The 19,864-nt window shown below is 35.6% G+C and overlaps 1 protein-coding gene across 1 annotated transcript in view; it reads left to right on the top strand.

The window, feature by feature from the left end:
* The first annotated feature begins 7,084 nt into the window (after positions 1-7,084).
* The window catches only part of LOC103715212 (structural maintenance of chromosomes protein 2-2-like), a 28,807-nt gene continuing 16,027 nt past the window's right edge, over positions 7,085-19,864 (top strand). Inside the window, exons 1-12 of the mRNA XM_008802772.5 lie at positions 7,085-7,632; positions 8,703-9,383; positions 9,594-9,737; positions 9,853-10,143; positions 10,247-10,432; positions 10,554-10,718; positions 10,828-10,887; positions 11,905-11,967; positions 14,225-14,316; positions 14,600-14,696; positions 18,612-18,728; positions 18,869-19,087. Of these exons, the coding sequence (XP_008800994.4) occupies positions 7,315-7,632; positions 8,703-9,383; positions 9,594-9,737; positions 9,853-10,143; positions 10,247-10,432; positions 10,554-10,718; positions 10,828-10,887; positions 11,905-11,967; positions 14,225-14,316; positions 14,600-14,696; positions 18,612-18,728; positions 18,869-19,087 (2,433 nt within the window). The 5' untranslated portion in view covers positions 7,085-7,314. The remainder of the gene's footprint in view (positions 7,633-8,702; positions 9,384-9,593; positions 9,738-9,852; positions 10,144-10,246; positions 10,433-10,553; positions 10,719-10,827; positions 10,888-11,904; positions 11,968-14,224; positions 14,317-14,599; positions 14,697-18,611; positions 18,729-18,868; positions 19,088-19,864) is intronic.

Genomic DNA, 19,864 nt, shown 5'->3' with positions numbered 1-19,864 from the left:
TTGGTAGTTTTTATCATTACTTTTCCTGTTATAGCTATTACTGGATGCTGAGTAATATGTTCCATAACTTTGCTGTGCCTTTGTAATTAATATCGTAACTTTTTTCCCTTAAAAAAATTGCATTTTGTGTTTGTTTATGGCTGCGTTGTCTCAATTGCATTTTATATCATACTTAGATACTCCATTTTGTCCTTATGATCAAAAGAGTCTTGTCTTTGGTCAGTTTTGCTGCTAGTAGTATTAACGTAATGGCCATTTGCATCTTTTTGAGCATTAGACCTTTTCTTTTGCAAATCTGAGGTTTTGCATGAATGGTCTGACAAAGGAGTTTCTTTGAGGAGTGGGCAAAGGGTTGGTGTGCCATAAGATGGAGATGTCATTCTTAATGTAGAATAAAACTATAAAAGTTTTGAGGGAGAGGAGGGGTTCGTGTGGGGAGGCGGAGGGGTTTTTGGTGTGGACTGGGGAGAGGAGACAGGAGGAACCAGCATTGGAGGGGAAGGAGGTGGATGAGGTGGTGGTTAAGGAGGTAGAGAATGAGGAGGAGGATAGAACACTGGGGGGCGGAGGTGGTGCCATGAGCACCACCAAGCATCTGTGGGTGGGGGCCTGTGGGAGAACAAATATATCTTAATACATGTTTAAGAAAAAGAAAGGCACATTTTGTTACTTTTGTAAGAAGCAGCGCACACAAAATGGCTTGCAAAAAATGGTACCAATAGGTTGAGTTGGTAAAGTTGCTAGGAGTTGGAAGCCAGTGAATTAAGTTGATCTCACCTTTGGCCCAATTTCAGTTGGCTACGGGCTATTCCCCTTATCACCTATGAACCTATCACCTTCGCCCCAATTGTTTAATTTTAGAAAGTTAAAATCTTTGAATGTAAAGGATTTGAAAAATTGTTGTCTTAATCTTGAAATTTTTTTAAGCATGGTGAATATTCTGATATTGATGGTCTTGATCTGTTTTCAAAATGAAAAGTTTTAAAAAAAGTTTTACAAACATAAACTAGTACCCCTATTGATACTTTAAGTTTTATAAAAAAAACAATTTTTTTTCCAAATGCATGCATTGCTTATAGGATATTGTTAATAATACCTGTAATAGTTGCTTCTGCTGAAAGAAGTTTTTCAAAATTAAAGTTGATAAAATCTTATTTGTGGTCAACTATTTTATAAGAAAAATTAAATGGATTAGCTATATTATCGATTGAAAATAGTATTTTAATGAGTACAAAAGTTTGATTAGTAATTTTGCATTTCAAAAAGCTACGCAAATTATTTTTAAATAAATTTTTAAAGTATTTTACACTTATTAAAAAATTTTATCATTTTTTTAAAAAAAAAGGCCTCCTTTAATGAGCTCGCCTTAGGCCTCCAAATGCATTGGGCCGCCCCTGACACCAGCTGACCCAATTCAAGTTGCATCTTCGCTTGGCCTGCTGTAACACACGGATAGCAGTATAGATTTGAAAAAATAAATAAATAAATTCATTGTTAAGAACAAGGTGTACTAATTACATAATTAAGGAAATGAACAACTGAAGCAAGAGAGATAAATTAAAATTCAGAAAGAAGGAACTGCATATAACAATTGACATACCAAAACCTAGATAACATTTATAAAGATTACAACACAAACTTTAGAATACCCAAACAGACAGAAAAAGTTGCAAAACCAAGGTAAACAACAAATCCAAATGCCTCAGATGAGCAAAGAGAGGCTTCAACAACCAAATTTTTTTTATGTCTAACGGTGATTACAACCACTCAAAGAGTGCTTCCACCTCGAAACTCAGAATGACAAGGTTTGCCATGCATTCACGTAATGCTGGAAAGAACAATAAAGCTGCTACGGTGGAGCCTTTGGTTGAGGTAGACCAGCAGAACATGTCAAAAAAAATGGTTTCAAATGGTCACAACTTTCGCAGACTACTGCAAAAGTGTGGCTCCCATCAGGTCACAAACGCCTACAGAGAAGCAAATGATGCAGCTGATTGGATTGTCTTCTATGCGGCTCACTATTCCGGAGGCTTCGTATGAATAGAGCGTGATATAGTGCCGAATTTTTTTTCTGTTCTATTATTTTCTGAGTTTGTTGGCCGCATCCACACCCATAGAGTATGAACCGTCGTTGTACCAAAAAAATAAAAAAAATCACAACTTCGCATGTCAATCAAACAAAGCAGAACAAGTGCCTTTGTCAGAATCTTCAATCAGTGATAATATCAAAATTTATAACAATGTCTGAAAAGGCCTCCTAGACCACCTCATTAACCAATCGTAATAATGGAGATCTGCACTACCCCTATAAAACAGGATGCCAAGGCAAGTAATTTGGTGGAGTCCTTCTATAACAAAAATCTTGCTTGGATCTTTGATAGGTGATTTCAAAATCACTAATTTCTAAAACATACAAGATCTTCTGTAAAGTCACTAACTAACGAGTATTTGTTATTTTGTAAAAAGTAAATCAGTTGGCGACATTAGTTAATTCGATAAAGAATGGCGAATAGTCTCTTTTTGTAGTGCTTGCATTATTTTCCTGAGTCTCCCATCCACACTTAGCTTCCATATAACCATTGGCGAAGATTGTAAAGTTACCACGAATCAGAACACAGTAAGCATGGTCGTAGAATGCATCAAGCTAAAAAAAGGAAAAATCAAGTTTTCTAATGTCATCCTAGTTAAACTTATTCCTTTCGATGTGTAATACCTGGCTTCTTGTAGCCTGGGCCTAGTCCACTTGACCGACTAGAAGGCTTGGCCCAAATTTGCCAAAAATCTAAACCCAAAAATGAAAAAAAAAAAAAACTATAGGTAAATGAGGCGGAGTTGCCTAGTGCTCTCCAAGATATTTTGTTTTTTGATTTTCTTAGCTGTATTCGTACACGTTTGATATGATACTTCCGTTTTAGCAACAAAAAATCTAGATGAGAGTTGCCTTCTCCCTTAAAGGTAATAAAAGTTTGACGACGAGAAGGATTTGGGAGCTGAATTTCAACTCTATATAAACAACCCCAGGCTCCTTTCAACCCCCACCAGCAAAGCTTGGTTCGAGATTGGAGTTTTTTTGGGTTTTGCCGAGCTTTTTCCCGAGCATCGTCTGCCGCTGCTGCAGCTAAGCATCATGAAACCAAGGCAAGGACCTATGAATCTTCAAATTGATCTTCTTTCTCATCATCCCAAGCTTTTAGATTGTGGTATATTATAAGATTTGTACTTTGGTCTCCATTCCTCCACCCATGCTTTTTCCTTTGCAGCATCTTATGTTTCTCCATCCAACCCATCTTGGGTTAGAAATTTGCTTGCCCAAACCCATGATCCACAATAAACCCACCGTGCAATGTACAATGATTATTAAACACGTATGTCAATGGTGAAGTAAAGTACCATATACATGTGATTTGAGGTTTCAGTACGTTTTATTAAGCTTGTTTTTGTTTAGTTGGTCATATTCAGTTGGTTTTCTTAACTTTTTCTTGTTTATTGTGAATGCGCCAGTTTCGCTAGGATGTATATTTGATGGTTTAAATTTTCGATTTGCAAGTTGAATGATTGCATTTTCTGATAGATATCTAGTCTTCTCCTTACAATTAATCCATGTAAATTATAACCATACACATATAATATACATGAATAAAGTTAAAATTTTTAAAAATACATTGGACAAAATTACATCAAACTTAAAACACGAGCTTGTTTAAGTATACTTTTTTTTCTTCTTCTTTATGGACATTACTTTTCGCAACCTTTGATCATCCAAATCACTCTTCCCTCTTCTCGATATTCTATTTATTTCTAGACTTTATCTTGCCAAATCAATTGAACCATTTCAAATTGGTTGATAGATCACATTTTTGTCTACTTATGCATTTGGATTTGGCATATACTACTATATGGCTGCATTTGGTGGCCCAAACATTTTTCGTGGATCATGCATTTCTACTCTTTATACATATAGAAAGTTTTTGCAATAGCTATCATAATTCATCAATTAATATATATTCTATTATGGCGAAGGAGGCATTGCACAAATGATCGCGCCTCTCCGCCTAACTAACAAAAATTTTATGTTTCAAGTAGTTAATTTGCTAGTATTTAGACCTAGGTAATATAATAGCACATAAATATCCATCCCTCTTTTACATAAAATAGATAAGCAGATAAAGAGATAATATTTTGATATGCAGCAAAAAATAACATATTCTATAGATATGTATCTCACATACATACATACATATATATACAAAGAGAAAGAGAGGGGGAGACATATCAAAGTACATGGAATTAATAATGACTATTTGATCAAGGAAATGCTAGAATGGAATACTTGGATTGGATGTATCATCTATCAAATTGTAGCAAATTAAATAAAATTAGTTCAACTTAAACTATAAAGCATGATCATGGTATTCAATTTAATTAAACTGATTAGTTGTACTAATTACATAAAATCAATTATAATAAATTACTTGTATTGTTTTATAACTATTAAAATCTATGTAGATTTTGTATGGATTTAGTAGTAAAATACAATATCTTAAACCCGCGGTATTTCTTGATTAAATAAGCCCACAATATTCAATAACCATCAAGTACAACAAAAATTGTTATGAGAAAATTGGCAATATATAACTAGATCATTGATTGGGTATTTTTGCAAGCATACATAGCATAATTACAAATAGGCACTCATCTTTTTTCTTAAATTTATATTCTGTCGGAAGAGAATGAAACTAGAAAACAAAACCTACTATTTGAATTTTTTGTTGTTCATCTTGAATAAATTTGTTATTCAGATATGGTGAGATCATGCCAATGAAAGAAAGATATGCCAAGATTAGTCATGTTAATGCATAGGACAATAGAATAAAGTTCATGACATACATTTGAACCATTGCATAAACTATGGCCATTCATACATAAAAATAATCATTATTTTTATTATTATGGCTAAGTCCTATATTTGGATTCGAAACATGTTTGATAAAAATTTGGGTCTAACCATTCTATGATTTGTGGTTGGTCAGATTTTATTTACATGTTACTAAAGAGTGTGGACAATAGCAAATTTAGCTTTTGCGAAGACTTGATGCTGACATATTTATTAAGTGGACTTGCCAAATGTCTGTCTATTTCTTTTATATTTTTAACCTAAAAATTTCTACAATAAAGAAAATACTTAAGGCCTTGTTTTGTTATAAGATATTTCTAGAATTAAGGTGGTTTATCTAGCGAACCTGCCCAATCATTTCAATTTTATGGGGATATGATTAAATTAGTTAACATCATGTATCCCAAGTTAAAGTTATTATTGAGAAAAGATGATCTAATGTTGAGTCAATATACTTTGTGGTACGCATCTTTTATCGCAAAGGTCTATACGAGCCTTGAACATCACCATGTCATACCATTGTGAAGATAGATGGCAATGAAACACCTAATGTTATATCCTGTGACACACCTATTTTTGGCACACAAAGGGACGCACTATGTTTGATAGCCATCAATTTTCATAATAGAATGATGTGGTGGCAATTAAAATTTGTATAGCTTTTAACATTGCAAAACACACACAATAGAGAATCCAAACTCTATAACTTTAAGTAAGAAATGGAGGAGTTTGTTCTCTCTCATACATTTCCACCTTTTCCATGTTTTCAATTAACCCCATCAATTTCCAACCAAACATAAACATTTTCACAACCCTAAGATAAAGAAACCTTGAGGGTAAAGCAAGGTCAAGAACAACTACAAATACATCTCTCAATATCCACTATAAAAGTGCATAAGAAAGAATAAATTTTTAGAGTGCATCATGTATGGTACTACACATGACTATTCGACTTCTTACAATAAGCGGCAACTATCCGCCTTCGAGATGGATAACATAGTAGCTATCCAAGGCAATACAAAAGACACACCACAAATGATCTAAGATAGAGTTGAAACCAGATCGAATATAAATCGAATGCTAGTACACCTATATCTACATTTATTTTATTTGACAAATATAGGTACACATATTTGTCGAATGCAAATATTTATATTCGTATTCATTTTAAATGGATACAAATACAAATCATATGCTGGAAGTATGCATATAAATATGGATATAAGTCCAATAGTTAAACTTTATGACTACAAAATTAAAGATATTTTTAAGTGGAAGGTAAATTAAGTTAGTAGTATGTTAATATGGTCATGTATTTCTCTTGAAAGTTTATAAGTGATGTATAAAATTAAATAGAGTTACAAATAGAATCCGATATTTGAATATGGATTAGATAGTTCTCTATCCATATTCATATATATTTTTTTATAATAGATACAAATACGGTTACGAATATTAATCGGATATTTAAATTTCTATCCATGTTTGAATAGATTTGAATACAACAATCGATATTATCCTAGGTCTTCTTTAAACAGCCCACCAACCCATAATTGCAATTATAGTTCGAGCTTGTTTACGTCTGTACAACTTTTATCAATGTTTTAAAAATCAAATCGGATGTTGAACTATTTTACTTGCTAGGTTCCAATTCAATCGGTTCAATTAGTTCAACCAGCTCACAGAATGCCGAATCTGTATGACATCATAATTTAAAATTTTATTATTTAAAATTTATAAAAAATAGAAAAAAAAGGAAAAAAATGCCCCAACCATGGTCGTAATAATGCGGTGGAGGTTTTTTTTTTGGGTTCTATTTGTTTATTAGTTTGGAGTTTTGGATCTTTGGGTTTGAGATAGTAATTTAGTAATTTAATCTTATAGATTAAAATATTTAAGCCTAAAATTTCAGTCTAGATATCAAATTTGTATGATCTGTCTAGTTCGCACACGTAATTCGGTTCAACTGGTTTATTCAGTTCGAACGATTCATCTAATTTTGACCGGTTTTTGACCGATTCGATTTAAAGGGTATATACCGGACCGGTTAGTTGAACCGCACGGTCCGATCGAGTCCAACTTCCAACGACATTTTATCACCCTTGATTACATCCCACCGGTTACACTCACCGCAGGGTCTCCTGATCCCAATTTTTCAAAAGCAGAGACGCGAGCCCAAATCCATTTCCCGCCTCCCAAAACTCGTCCGCATTCCCTTCCACCTCTCTAGGGTTCCGACCTCCGAACCCCCTTTCCTCCTTCACTCCTCCGACGAATCGTCTCTAGGGTTCTGATCTCCGACCCCCTTCGACCTCTCGTCGACCCCCACCTCCGCCTCCGCACCCTTCCCCCCTCCTCCGCCGCCACCACCTCCGCCGCTTCTCTGGGTTTCCGCCCTCCGAATTAGGTTTCTAGTCGGCATGTACATCAAAGAGATCTGTTTGGAGGGATTCAAGTCCTACGCCACCAGGACGGTGGTCTCCGGCTTCGATCCCTACTTCAACGCGATCACGGGGCTCAATGGGTCGGGGAAGTCCAATATTCTCGATTCCATCTGCTTCGTGCTCGGGATCACCAATCTCCAGCAGGTCCGGGCCACCAACCTCCAGGAGCTCGTCTACAAGCAGGGCCAGGCCGGAATTACTAAGGCAACGGTCTCAATTGTCTTCGATAATTCTGCTCGCAGCCGAAGCCCTCTTGGGTATGAGGACTGCCCGGAAATCACTGTCACTAGGCAGGTAAGTGAAGTTCGTTTGATATATCTGAACCTCAAATTTGTGCACACTAGGAAAGCTGAACTGTCGAGGTTGATGCTATTATCCCGACTAGAAATTGAATTTTTAGTTTCTCTCTTGCTTTTCTTTATATTAATTTAGCTCTTGCAATTAAAAATACCAGCCAGGTCTGTTGGTCAATTTCATTGAGTAGTTTTCTGGGGAAAGATAAACATGTTTCACTATATTGCAAGATTATGATTGTAATTTTATTTTGTCTTTCCATGGACATTGAAGATCCAAGTTTGAACCTTTACGAGATTTTTTTTCTGGTGTCATTTGGAAGTTTTAAGAAACATATATAAACACAGAACTGGAAATCCAACCCTCTTGTCATAACTACTCTATCCCAACCTCATAGGTTTTTTTTAAAACCTATATCAGAAATAAAGACCTTCATACACCTTCTAAGCTGTTTATGATCAACAATAAGACGTTTTTGTCAATTTTTCTGCCTATTGGTTTCATATACTGTTTATTTTCTACCAATAGCAATGGCTATGGTAAGATAGCTCCTTGAGTGGCTTCTTAATGCAACCTGAGATTTATGCGGTCTATTTCCATTTCGTAGTTTGAGCCTCTCCTTTACAATTTGCTGTCCAAAAGTCAAGCCTTCAACCTTCCCCTTGCCCCCAACACCCCCCCTCCCCCCTCTTCTTTTCCTTTTCCCTTGCTGTGGTTGTCATCATCATCATCGTCGTAGTTGCTGTTATGTCATTGTCATCATATATAATCTACTTAAGGCTGCAAAGGATATGTAGATTATAGATTATGACTTAGTATTTTATGATAATATACTGGTAGTAGTACTTACTAGCAGGCAGGTGGACCAGGTAAAAATATCTATGATATTGATAACTTAAGTTATGCATCTAACTAAACTGAACACCATGTGCAATGCTGGACAAATGTGGTCTGCTTGGTAGACAATGGTTCCTTGTGTTTTCTGTTTTCCTTTTATTTCCCCCAGATTGCTTTAGTGGGCTTTGCACAATGAAATATATAATTAATGATTGATATCATTGACTTTGTAGATTGTAGTTGGGGGAAGGAACAAATACCTCATCAATGGGCACCTTGCCCAGCCTTCTCGTGTTCAGACCCTTTTCCATTCTGTGCAGCTTAATGTCAACAACCCACATTTCCTTATAATGCAAGGACGCATCACAAAAGTCCTAAACATGAAACCACCAGAAATTCTATCAATGCTGGAAGAGGCTGCTGGCACAAGAATGTATGAAATGAAAAAGGAATCAGCCTTGAAGACACTTGAGAAGAAGCAGAGTAAAGTGGATGAGATCAATAAGCTTCTTGACCAAGAGATCCTTCCTGCTCTGGAGAAGCTTAGGAAGGAGAGAACGCAATACATGCGGTGGGCTAATGGCAATGCAGAATTAGATCATCTCAGAAGGTTTTGCATTGCTTATGAGTTTGTTCAGGCTGAGAAGGTACGAGATAGTGCTGTAAATGAGGTAGGTCAGATGAGGATGAAGATTGCTGAGCTGGATGACGGCACTCAAAGGCTAAAAAGTGAGATACAGGAAATGGAGAAAAAGATATCCATCTTGACTGCTGAGAAGGAAGGAAAGGTAGGTGGTGTGATGAAGGCTTTGTCGGAGAAGGTGGATACTCTTTCTCGCACTCTTGTGAAGGAAACTTCTGTATTGAATAATCAAGAAGAATCTTTGAATGCCGAGAAGGAGGCTACTCAAAAGGTAATAGTTATTTCAGTACCTGTTGTCATATTTTGTGATCGTTTCTAGCTTGTGATGCATAGAGATATAATGCAATTTGAATGTCATATTATGGGGATTTATTTTTCTTTCTTTTCTAGCATTCTTATGTGGATATTTACTGCTTGTACATTTTGTATCATGTAGCTTGCTTCATCTCTTAACTATGGCAGTAATGCTTTCTTTTGACAGGTCATTAAGAGTATTGAAGACACAAAAAGATCAATATCTGAGAGGGATTCTGCTGTCAAGAAAGCTGAGGATGATGCAGCTGATCTTAAAAAAAGAGTTGAAGGTCTATCTAAGAATTTGGATGAGTGTGAGAGAGAATACCAGGTATGGTTATTGATAAATGAGTTCTGCATTCGAACCTCATAGAATTTAAAATTGATATTGACCTGACACATGTACTGTAGTTTTGTTCTAATAAGACAAAATTGACCATTCCTAGGGTGTTCTAGCTGGTAAGAGTAGTGGAAATGAAGAAAAGTGTCTTGAAGATCAATTAAGAGATGCCAAAGCTGAAGTTGGAAATGCCGAATCAGAGCTGAAACAGCTGAAAACAAAAATTAGCCACTCTGAGAAGGAGCTGAAAGAGAAAAAAGGGCAACTGGTTTCAAAATGTGATGAAGCGGCTGCTGTAGAAAATGAGCTCAATGCCAGAAAGAAAGATTTGGATGCTGTTAAAGCAGCCATGGAATCTATTACTTATCAAGAAGGCCAGATGGAAGCTTTGCAAAAGGTTTGTATAAGTTTGGATCTATCAAATTGTCGCTGCTTTTAACAAATGGTTAGCGTGTAGAAATAAATTTTCTTGATATACTTTGGTGGTGACTTGTGCTCAGGATCGGTCTATTGAGTTAGAAGTAATTCAGAAGCTCAAAGATGAAGTCCGTATTCTTTCAGGACAGCTGGCAAATGTTCAGTTTAACTACCGTGACCCTGTAAAGAATTTTGACAAATCAAAGGTTAAAGGGGTAGTTGCAAAGCTTATAAAAGTAAAAGACAGTTCAACGATGACTGCCCTAGAGGTTTAATTTTGTAAACTTGGTTATCTTGGTTGATGTATTTGGGAGACCCTTTTTTTGGTTTCCCTTTTGGTTATTTGGCTTCACATTTATGGCATCACAAAACATCAGATTTATTCTGTAGGTTGCTGCTGGAGGCAAGCTGTTTAATGTTGTTGTAGACACAGAAAATACTGGAAAACAACTGCTACAAAATGGAGATCTGCAGAGAAGAGTAACAATTATACCTTTGAATAAAATCCAGACCAATACCATTCCTCCTAGAGTTCAACAGGCAGCTGTTAGACTGGTTAGTTTCCAAGAATTACATATATGTCAAGTATTGCTTTTAGTGTGACATATTAATTGCATATTTCTGTATCTGTTTGGTTGCTCAAAAGTTTTGAGTTTCTGTGTAGGTTGGTGAAGGCAATGCTCGGTTGGCCCTTCTTTTGGTTGGATATGATGATGAAGTGAAGGTAGCCTCTTGTTAAACAAGCATTCTTTTAGTTTGCTTAATATATTTGTTCTAGACCTTTTTTCTGTTATCCATACCTTTAGAACCTATGAGATATATTGAAATGCAGACATATATATATATATATATATATTTTCAGATAAGTCATGTTGTCTGTATATAAGTCTAGAGATTAGAGTACCTTGTTTGTTTAAATTATATTTTATCTTTAATTAATCTTGGATGGAGTCTCAAAACTCATGGAGATTTGCAGGTCCCTTCCAGAGAGATAACTATGCAGGAACAGGATGCATGGATCAATGAAAATTATATGTTTTCTTTTATTCTGTAGTGGAATAAGTGAAATAAATAAATACCTACATAAAATGTAGCCTCATTCTTTAGAGGCCGGCTGTCTGAGGCCAATCTCCAAGTCTTCTAATTGTATATGATAGAGATATGACCACAACTCTTACCGTCATGGACCAATTATGAAGCTGTTGTCGTGTGTGATGAGGCTCCACCATACTAGGAGGAAAAGAACTGCTTCTTAGCAAGCCACATAATTTAGATTATCACACATGGGCTGTATTTTTGTGATACGAGCAGTTCTTAGTTCCTTAGACACAGGCACAAGCCATGCCTGATCAAGATGCCTCCTGCTGTAGCCACCAGCATGCTTTTAGCAGTATACAACTTTTGGGTAGTTAATTGCAGTCTTGTTTGGTGAAAGTCTGTGATGGATTGATCAGCTGCACAATTGGTTCCACCAGTGAAACCATGCTCTTATGCAGTAGATACAGCCAGAAAGTAACATTTGATTCCTTTCTATTGGAGCAGTAATTTACATGGTAGCCAATATTAAATGTTTCAAGTTTGTATCCATTTTATTTTTATAGCTCTAGGAGGCATACACAAACTTTCTTTTCTTGTCATCTTATCTCCTACATGGATGCCATGGGAATTAGTTTTTGCATAAAGGAAAATGAGAATAAAATGTGCTTCTTATAATTGTCTGCTGATATCTTCTTATTTGCAGAATGCAATGGCTTATGTGTTCGGTTCAACATTTGTTTGCCGAAGTACCAATGCAGCAAAGGAGGTACGCTTGATTTTTGTTGGTTTGTTTTTAATTATGAGATTAATGCCTTTTGTTGTGGCACTCTTTTTGGCAGCGAAATAACGTTTTAATATGCCGTTTATTGTATATAATGTTTGTCGGGACTATGCTGTGACGTTGTAAATGCCTCTTATGGAGCCTCCAGAAAAGTTTTTTTGTGAATGTGGTGTATGGATTAGTATTTTCCGATTAAAAAGGAGCGAAGTTGTAAGAGATTCATGATCAAATAATTTTAGTGTTCATATTCAAATGAATTAGAATCAGCCTGTTTTGTAAAATCTTCATCTGCAAAGTTAAATATGAAGAACAAAATTAATGGAATCTATACAAAAATTTTGTAAAAAGAGGAAAAATTTAATTGCCGGAGCCAGACAGTCACAGACAAATACATATTAAATACAAATCCTACAATTTAACACAGCATGTACATGTGATACTTGAGTATCATCTATCAGCTACATGGAAGTTCAAGGTTGTCATAGGGACTATCCAATGTATAATGTTGCTTGAACCTTCATATACTGCTTGCGTTATATATAGGCTCTCATGTACTTCATGATTTTTAAAAAAAGGGCTCTAACATTGACCTTGCATTAAATGCTGATGTCTGTTCTCCTGTACTTCACTAAAATAATTACAAATGTGGAGATTAGTAAAATACTTGAACTTACAGTCTTACAGATATACATTCTGAAATTTGTTTAAGAGATGGTGGAGTCTGTCAGCTACTCATTACTTGTAATGTTCTGCTGTAGAATCTCAATGAGCTTAATACACATGATAGTAGGCAACCTTGTAATAAGCCACCTAATCTGTAGTTTGCTGAGACACAGATTGCCAAGTCCTTTCCTTGCAAATGATCAACAATATGGTAGTATAGTATGAAAAAAGTGGTTAGATTCAAGGATTCACTAAAATATTCTTTGTCTGGAAGAAAGAGCAAATAAGCTTCAGAGTGCCAAAGAAGGTATTACACAGCTAGAAAGCAGAGGAATAGTGGATAAGAATGTGGCAACCATGTTACTAAGATAACTAGTTTTGATTTTCAAGATCAAGGATTAGATGCTTAGATAGCTGACTAAGATGTCTTATGTAATTTGTCCCTAAATGCAAGTCACTAAATGTTAAGAACTATAATAGACTCGACAAACATAGCCTGACATTATCTATACTAAAATTCGTGGGGCTTCTAAACTCTGTGACATTTGGTAAGTCGCTTCTCCCCTTCATTTATATTCCATTTTTTTGTTCTCTGACTAGTTCCCTCTTCTCACTTAGTATGTATGCTAGTAATGTCCCAATTTTTGAGGTGCACTCCTTTTGTTTCCTCTCTAACTTAGAAGATACAACAATGAAGAAAGTGTGTAATAAAAAGGAACACAATTTTAGCCTCTAAATATGTCTGTCAAAAATCAGTCTTGGAGAAATGGATATGATCAAATTCATGCATATACAAAATCAAAGCTTCAGTTCATTTGCATGTTCAGAGAGCTGATACTTGACCATCTAAATCTTGAAGTTGGAATGTTAGCTATGAAAGATTATAGAATTGCTACCTAATACTTTCCAAGTGATTCATTTGCTGTATCCTTTTGTTTGTTTTAACTTTTTAAAGATAACAATCTCCTCTTGTAAACTTATACTAGTGTAAGGCATGCGATATGGCATTCTGTTGCATGTATGGTGTGAGTAAATATGTATGCTGTATCTTTTAAATGATGATAAGGAAGTTATAATGAATGCTCTCCCTTTTTATTGAATGTTCACTTTTGTGACTTTCTCTTTGAAGAACATCTTGTAAAATTGGGAGTGCTAATATTGGTCCCAAAGATGAGTTGAGCAGTGGAGACAAATGCCTGAATGCTAATTGCTACAACCCAATAAAATAGTAAAGGTCTCAACCTTCACTTTGTTGGTGTTTAAAGACCTTGATTGTGTATTAATGTGATAACAGTTGGCCTCTCGTAACATGACAATGTTGAGCTTCTCATTTCTCATTATGGTGTTATGGTGCTAATTTTCATCAATTTTTGCTACATTCCATTTGGTATTTTCATCATTATTACTATTATTGTTATTCTCAAATAATCTGATTAGGACGTTAATTACTAAAAAGTCAGACTTAACATGAAAATAATACTAAACTGTTTAATGTACTGTATGTCACTGAAGCGTAACATAAGTAAGAGTTGGCTCTTAGGAAATTTACTTTTACTTTCTATTTTAATTTTTGGTGCAGGTTGCATTCAATCGAGACATCTCCACCCCTAGTGTGACTCTTGAAGGTGATATTTTTCAGCCAAGCGGTCTTTTGACTGGTGGAAGTCGCAAGTAGGGCATTATCATACCTATACTTTTTATTTTGTGTTATTTATGCTGTTGCATTATCTCTGATTATTCTCATTTTATAGTTCTGCACCACATCATCCCCCCGAAATTTTGCTATGGATTGTTCCATTTTAAATTTTTCTATACCCTATTTAGGTGATACTATACATTGCACTTAAAGTGTCTATCGTAAACAGGAATCATGGAATGCCTTTTTGTTGTTTTCTATATGGTGGATGTAAACAACTACATCGTTTTTCCTTATTTTATTAAATTATGTTTGCAGAGGTGGTGGCGAGCTGTTAAGACAGCTCCATGCATTAGCTGAGGCTGAATCAGAGCTCTGCATTCATCAGAGAAAATTTTCAGAAATTGAAGAAAAGGTCAACCTTTTTAATTAACTGAATTGTTATGCTGTGCAATTTCAGTTTTATGACTCCTATATGTTTTCTTGTTTATGCAATTTATTTTATCGTTGATGTCTATCTATTAGGATGTAGACACTAGGGAAGAATAATTCATTTGAAGAAAACGAAAAGCAATGAAAAGAAAAGGAAACCGAGAATGTCTCTTGATTGGTTGAGAAGATAATAGATAAGTTATCCTAGTGTCATCCTAAAATGCAAAAAAGTTTCTTTAGATAAAATTTTGGACCTTTGTTTCCTTTTGACTTTTCCTATTTTATTTCTTGTTAACTGTATGGATTTTTATTGGCAACCAAAGGGAGTGTAATTATGGAAGAAAATGATAAGATTCAAACCCTGTCTAGTTTGCAGGGGAATTTCTTGGGTTTAATGAGCATGTCAGATGCAACATTCTATCTTCTTTCACTCTTGCATACTATCACCATTCTGCCCTTGCTTGCTAGTGAAAAGAACGAGAACAACGAAGTTGAGGAAACAATTCCAACGGTATTTCGTAGTAGTTGGGAAATTAGACCTTTTGATCATATTGATACCATGTCAAAATTAGATGCTTTAAAACATGTGGAGTCTTCGTTCTTCAAGCAACTTTTTTACAGGAACACTTGAAAGGTCCTTTTTCCATGGTGAGTTTCTTCCAAGAAGGCAATCTGATTACGGGTTTATTCCACGAAGACAATCCAATTATGGGATTATTCCATGCAGGCAATCTGATGGATTTCTAATGTATGATAGGACAATGCTTTTCTTTTCTTTTTCTTTTTGTTGTGGTAGTGGTCTTTGTAGTGGAGCAATGCTTCTATTATAAGATGGTGGTCTCCTTATTCAAGGAAGTAATTCTAAGGATATTCCCTTCATAAAGGACTTCGAATATCTCAAGAAGAGCTGGTGGTAAGCCAATGGACTCCTTGTGTATAATATAATAATTCGTTTTTTGTTAGGTTGGTGTTCTTTTCAATGGAGTAGTGCTCTTATTATGAGACTTTTGGTCTCTTTGGTTGGAGTAGCGCTCTTGTGAGACCAGCGATCCCTTGAAAGGCTGTGCTTATTCAAGGAAGTACCTCTAAGGATACTTCTTTGTAGAGGAGTTCTCAATAGATCCCAACAAGGGATTATTCCATGATGGAAATCATAAAAGCAATTCTCTTTTTGTGAACTTTATAATGGGGTTCAAAAGCATTGAGAAGGCTTTAGTGGAAGACGGAACGACCCTTGGTCCATTCTCTTTGGATGAGGGACCCTTTGTGTCCTTTCTTTTATGGAAGATTTGGAATCAAGTTTTTAAATATTAGTGGGATGGCTAGGAGTCCCATCATATCAAGTGTTATGGTTGGGTATCATCTTGAGTATTTGGATGGCACATCTTGGAGAATTGATCGGGATGGGATGGGACATTCACCATCTTGAGTGTCGAGATGCAAGGTGCCCCGTTCCATGGAAAAACTAGAAGAACCTCGTCCCACAATATTTAAAACCGTGCTCGGACTATATATAAGAGTGGGAATACAGGTGGTTAGGTGGACAAACAAGAAATGTGTACCGCCCGGTGCGCCGCTCTCTCTCTCTCTCTCTCCCCTCTCTTTTTTTTGTGCCTGTTGAGATGCGACTGTTGGGCATAGGGGTGCTCTTTTTCTCCCCTTTTCTATTAAGATCAATAGTTGAGATAGGTGTCATTGAGTTTTCAGATGGGAGTTTGAGTCGATCTTTTCTCTTGATGGATAAAGAAAGATGATAAAGGGATCTTTGGACCATGATGGTAAGTAGAGGAAAGATGACTCATACTAAACCACTTCTCTTAGAATCTTATTTCTTTCTTGTGCTGGGATTAGGGCTAAGTTCTCCTAGATGGTGTAGTTTTTAAGCTGTTTCCTATGTCTAGAAGAAAAAAAACTCGCACCTTTTCTCAATAACATGCTAGGCCAACTTATGTTGTGCCATGTAGTGTTATGGGATCCCATGGATTGAAGGTGTGGAGTCATTACTTGTTGTGGAGAAAGGCAATCTATACCTGCACATCTTTTAGAATTAGTTCACATGTTCTGTTCGCAACCAACTTGCTCTTTGACTAATAGAGATTTACCATGAAGGATAGCCATATGATCTTGATCATGGGATTTATAGTTTCTACTTTGGAATTTGATGTTTTGATGGCTAGTCTCCATAAAAAAAAAAGATGTTTTGATGGGTAGGACTTCTTTTGTGAAGCAAAGTATGGGAACCTGGCTAGAATATTGATTTAATCGTTCTTGTACTCTATTATTGCATGCGAATTTACCTTAAAACTCATACACGTGAACCTTTATTCCCACATTAGCTATGCAGTTTTACAACCTTTGGCCAATACTTGTTCACAAGTATATATATATGAATGTTGTCATATGCGCTTGTTTAGAGGTTTGTCAATGTTCACCAATATTTATTCGCTGCCTAAACGTAGACGTATACATCTGGCTCTTCACATGGGGCCAATGTGTAAGTTCCTACTCTTGAGGCTAGATACATGCACATGTACATGATGATGGTTGTACGGGAGCTAATGCAAGATCACAACTGCATGTGCATGAATATATATGATTTCTCTTAATAGTCTATTAGAGGCAGGTGAAGAGAGAAAAAGTGGTTAAAGTGTTAAAGAATGAGGACAAGGTTGGTCATTGATATTCATGCACACATTTGCTCCCTTTCTCCCTAATAATCCTTTTGTTTGTGTCAATATATTAAACATATTCATTTTATTGGTTTTTTATTATCCATTGATCATGTTTGTCCCTCTTGAACCAGTCATGCGCTCCTCATGTGCTGAGTACTAGTGGTTATAGTATACACATTTGATATTATAAATAAATATGCTGTGCAACTATATCACCGTGGCTTATCTATGTTTTGATTATTTATGAGAGATTTGGTGGAGTACTTGATGTTATCAAGAGGAAAGACAGCTAGGATTCTGTGGTCTCTCTTTGAGACTTTATTTAGTCAAAGCTTTTCCTTTTTGGGAGTGGTGGTGAGTAGGAAATAGAATTTGATAGAGGCTTATGTTGATGATGCTTGAAGTAGGACTTCTGCTAAATGATTCTAGCTTCATGCCTATTCTTTTATATAGTAGAAAAAGATTTCTATTTTTGTTATTTGCACATATTGAACAATTTTGTAATAATGTTATCTTATTTTTGTTTTATCTTCAAATTCCCTGTAAAAAAAGTTGGTTGGATGCAGGATCTACTCCATGAGGAGTGGTACGGACGTAGATGATATCTTCACAACCTCTCTTTGCGTTCCGGCTTTCTAGCCATTAGGATAAAAAAGTAGATTGTTCAACTCTAGCTTATGTTCGTTCACTTACCAAGCAGAGGAGAAGAGCGAGGCTATGGAATAGTGTGACTTGGCGGCTTCCTTCGATAACATGCTTATTCCTTTTTTTAAGACTATATCCGTAGCCTCATGCTAGCTTCTGTTTTGGCAAAAACCAAAAGATTCTTTAGACTCATTTGGCCTTATAGGAATGTACTGTCTGTGGAGATGTGTAGGAGCATTCTTGAATATATATTATGCCTATGCAACTTCTATTAGAGATGATGCCATTGTGATGCACCTTGTTGCATAATGCAAAGAGCATTAGTGATGATGAGAAGCACAAATATTATATTTCACTAATATGCACCCACGCAAGTTTTAATTGAACTGAATTCTCATCCTCTTTCGTTTTGAAATGCTCATTTTTTAAAATGTGCTACATGTGTTGCTTATTTTTTCAATACACAGCAATCATCATGATAAGACTGATAAGTTATTAGTTATTGGATTTCATCAATTATCAGGCTTATAATTGATTCGGCATTTCTTAGAATTATATTCCCTTTTGCTTTGGACTTTCAGATTGCCATGCTGTTGCCTCTTCAGAAGAAGTACATGCACCTGAAATCTCAGTTGGAACTCAAGTCATATGATCTTTCACTCTTCCAGAGCAGAGCTGAGCAAAATGAGCACCATAAGGTTGCAGCTTTCCTCTTACAGCTATTTACCTGGCTTACTCTGTTTCTATGTATCCAATGTTGAATCTTGAGTTTTTATTTTCATGTAATCATATTTTGTACATGATTTCTTTTTGAACTAAACATTTGCCTGAAATGCAGCTAGGTGAGCTGGTGAAGAGGATTGAACAAGAGCTTGAAGAAGCGAAACTGAAAGCAAAAGAAAAGCAACTTCATTATGAAAAATGTGTTTCCACTGTTTCCGCTCTTGAAATATCCATCAAGGAACATAGCAATCATCGTGAGAGTAGACTCAAAGATCTTGATAAAAAGATTAAAACCTTGAAATCTGATATGCAGTCAGCTTCAAAGCATCTCAAGGTTGTGGATTTTTTAAATTTCTTTTATCTTGGCAATCTGTTATAAACCATTTTCCCCTTTTGTCTTGTTAAAGTTTCCTGCATCGTTATCTTGCATACAATTGGCTATCCTTTCATTTAAATGTTTTCTACTTAGGCTAAATTTTAATTCAATTTCTCAAAATTTGGTCCAAAATTTTCTATTCCTTTATAGAATTTGACCATTCCGAATGTTATTCAATTTACATTGTTTGCTTCTTATTTGGGTTCTATTGGCTTTCTGAGAAACTGAAAGAAAAGAAAGTTTGTTACCGAGGAAGCTTCTTTTCCATTTTTGCTAATGAAAAGAACATTCAGGAAGAGAAAACCTAAGAGACAACATAGGGCTAAAATTTTCTCAAACAAGTCTAAATTTTTTCTCCAAAAGTCAGTGGTTTTGAAAGAAAGTGACAAGTAAGCAAGTGGTTCTATCTGATGGAATCATATCTTTAATCACTGTCTCAATAACTTTCTCTCCAATTTTCTTACTGAAACCATACATGAGAAAATACTCTATTTTCTGTTCAAAATATAAGTTCTGAAAAATGTAAACATTACTTTCTAATTGTTAGGTTCTTTTTATTTTTCTTTCTTGGGCAATTCCTTAAGATGCCACTGCTAGAACATTCCTTAAAGCCAATGTTATAACTGAAAGTGAGTTTTTAGGAAAACTGTTGATATGCCTTAAGAGGTGATAGTTATTACTGAATGAAGCCTTTCTTTGTCGATGACTGGTGGCATCATTGCACCTGCTGAATTA

This window comes from Phoenix dactylifera, chromosome 11, assembly GCF_051530095.1.
Source record: "Phoenix dactylifera cultivar Ajwa chromosome 11, Ajwa_hap1_PhDact_Kaust_v1.1, whole genome shotgun sequence".
NCBI lineage: Eukaryota > Viridiplantae > Streptophyta > Magnoliopsida > Arecales > Arecaceae > Phoenix > Phoenix dactylifera.
The sequence above is the reverse complement of the archived record's forward strand: the minus strand, read 5'-3'. Positions and strand labels throughout refer to the sequence as shown.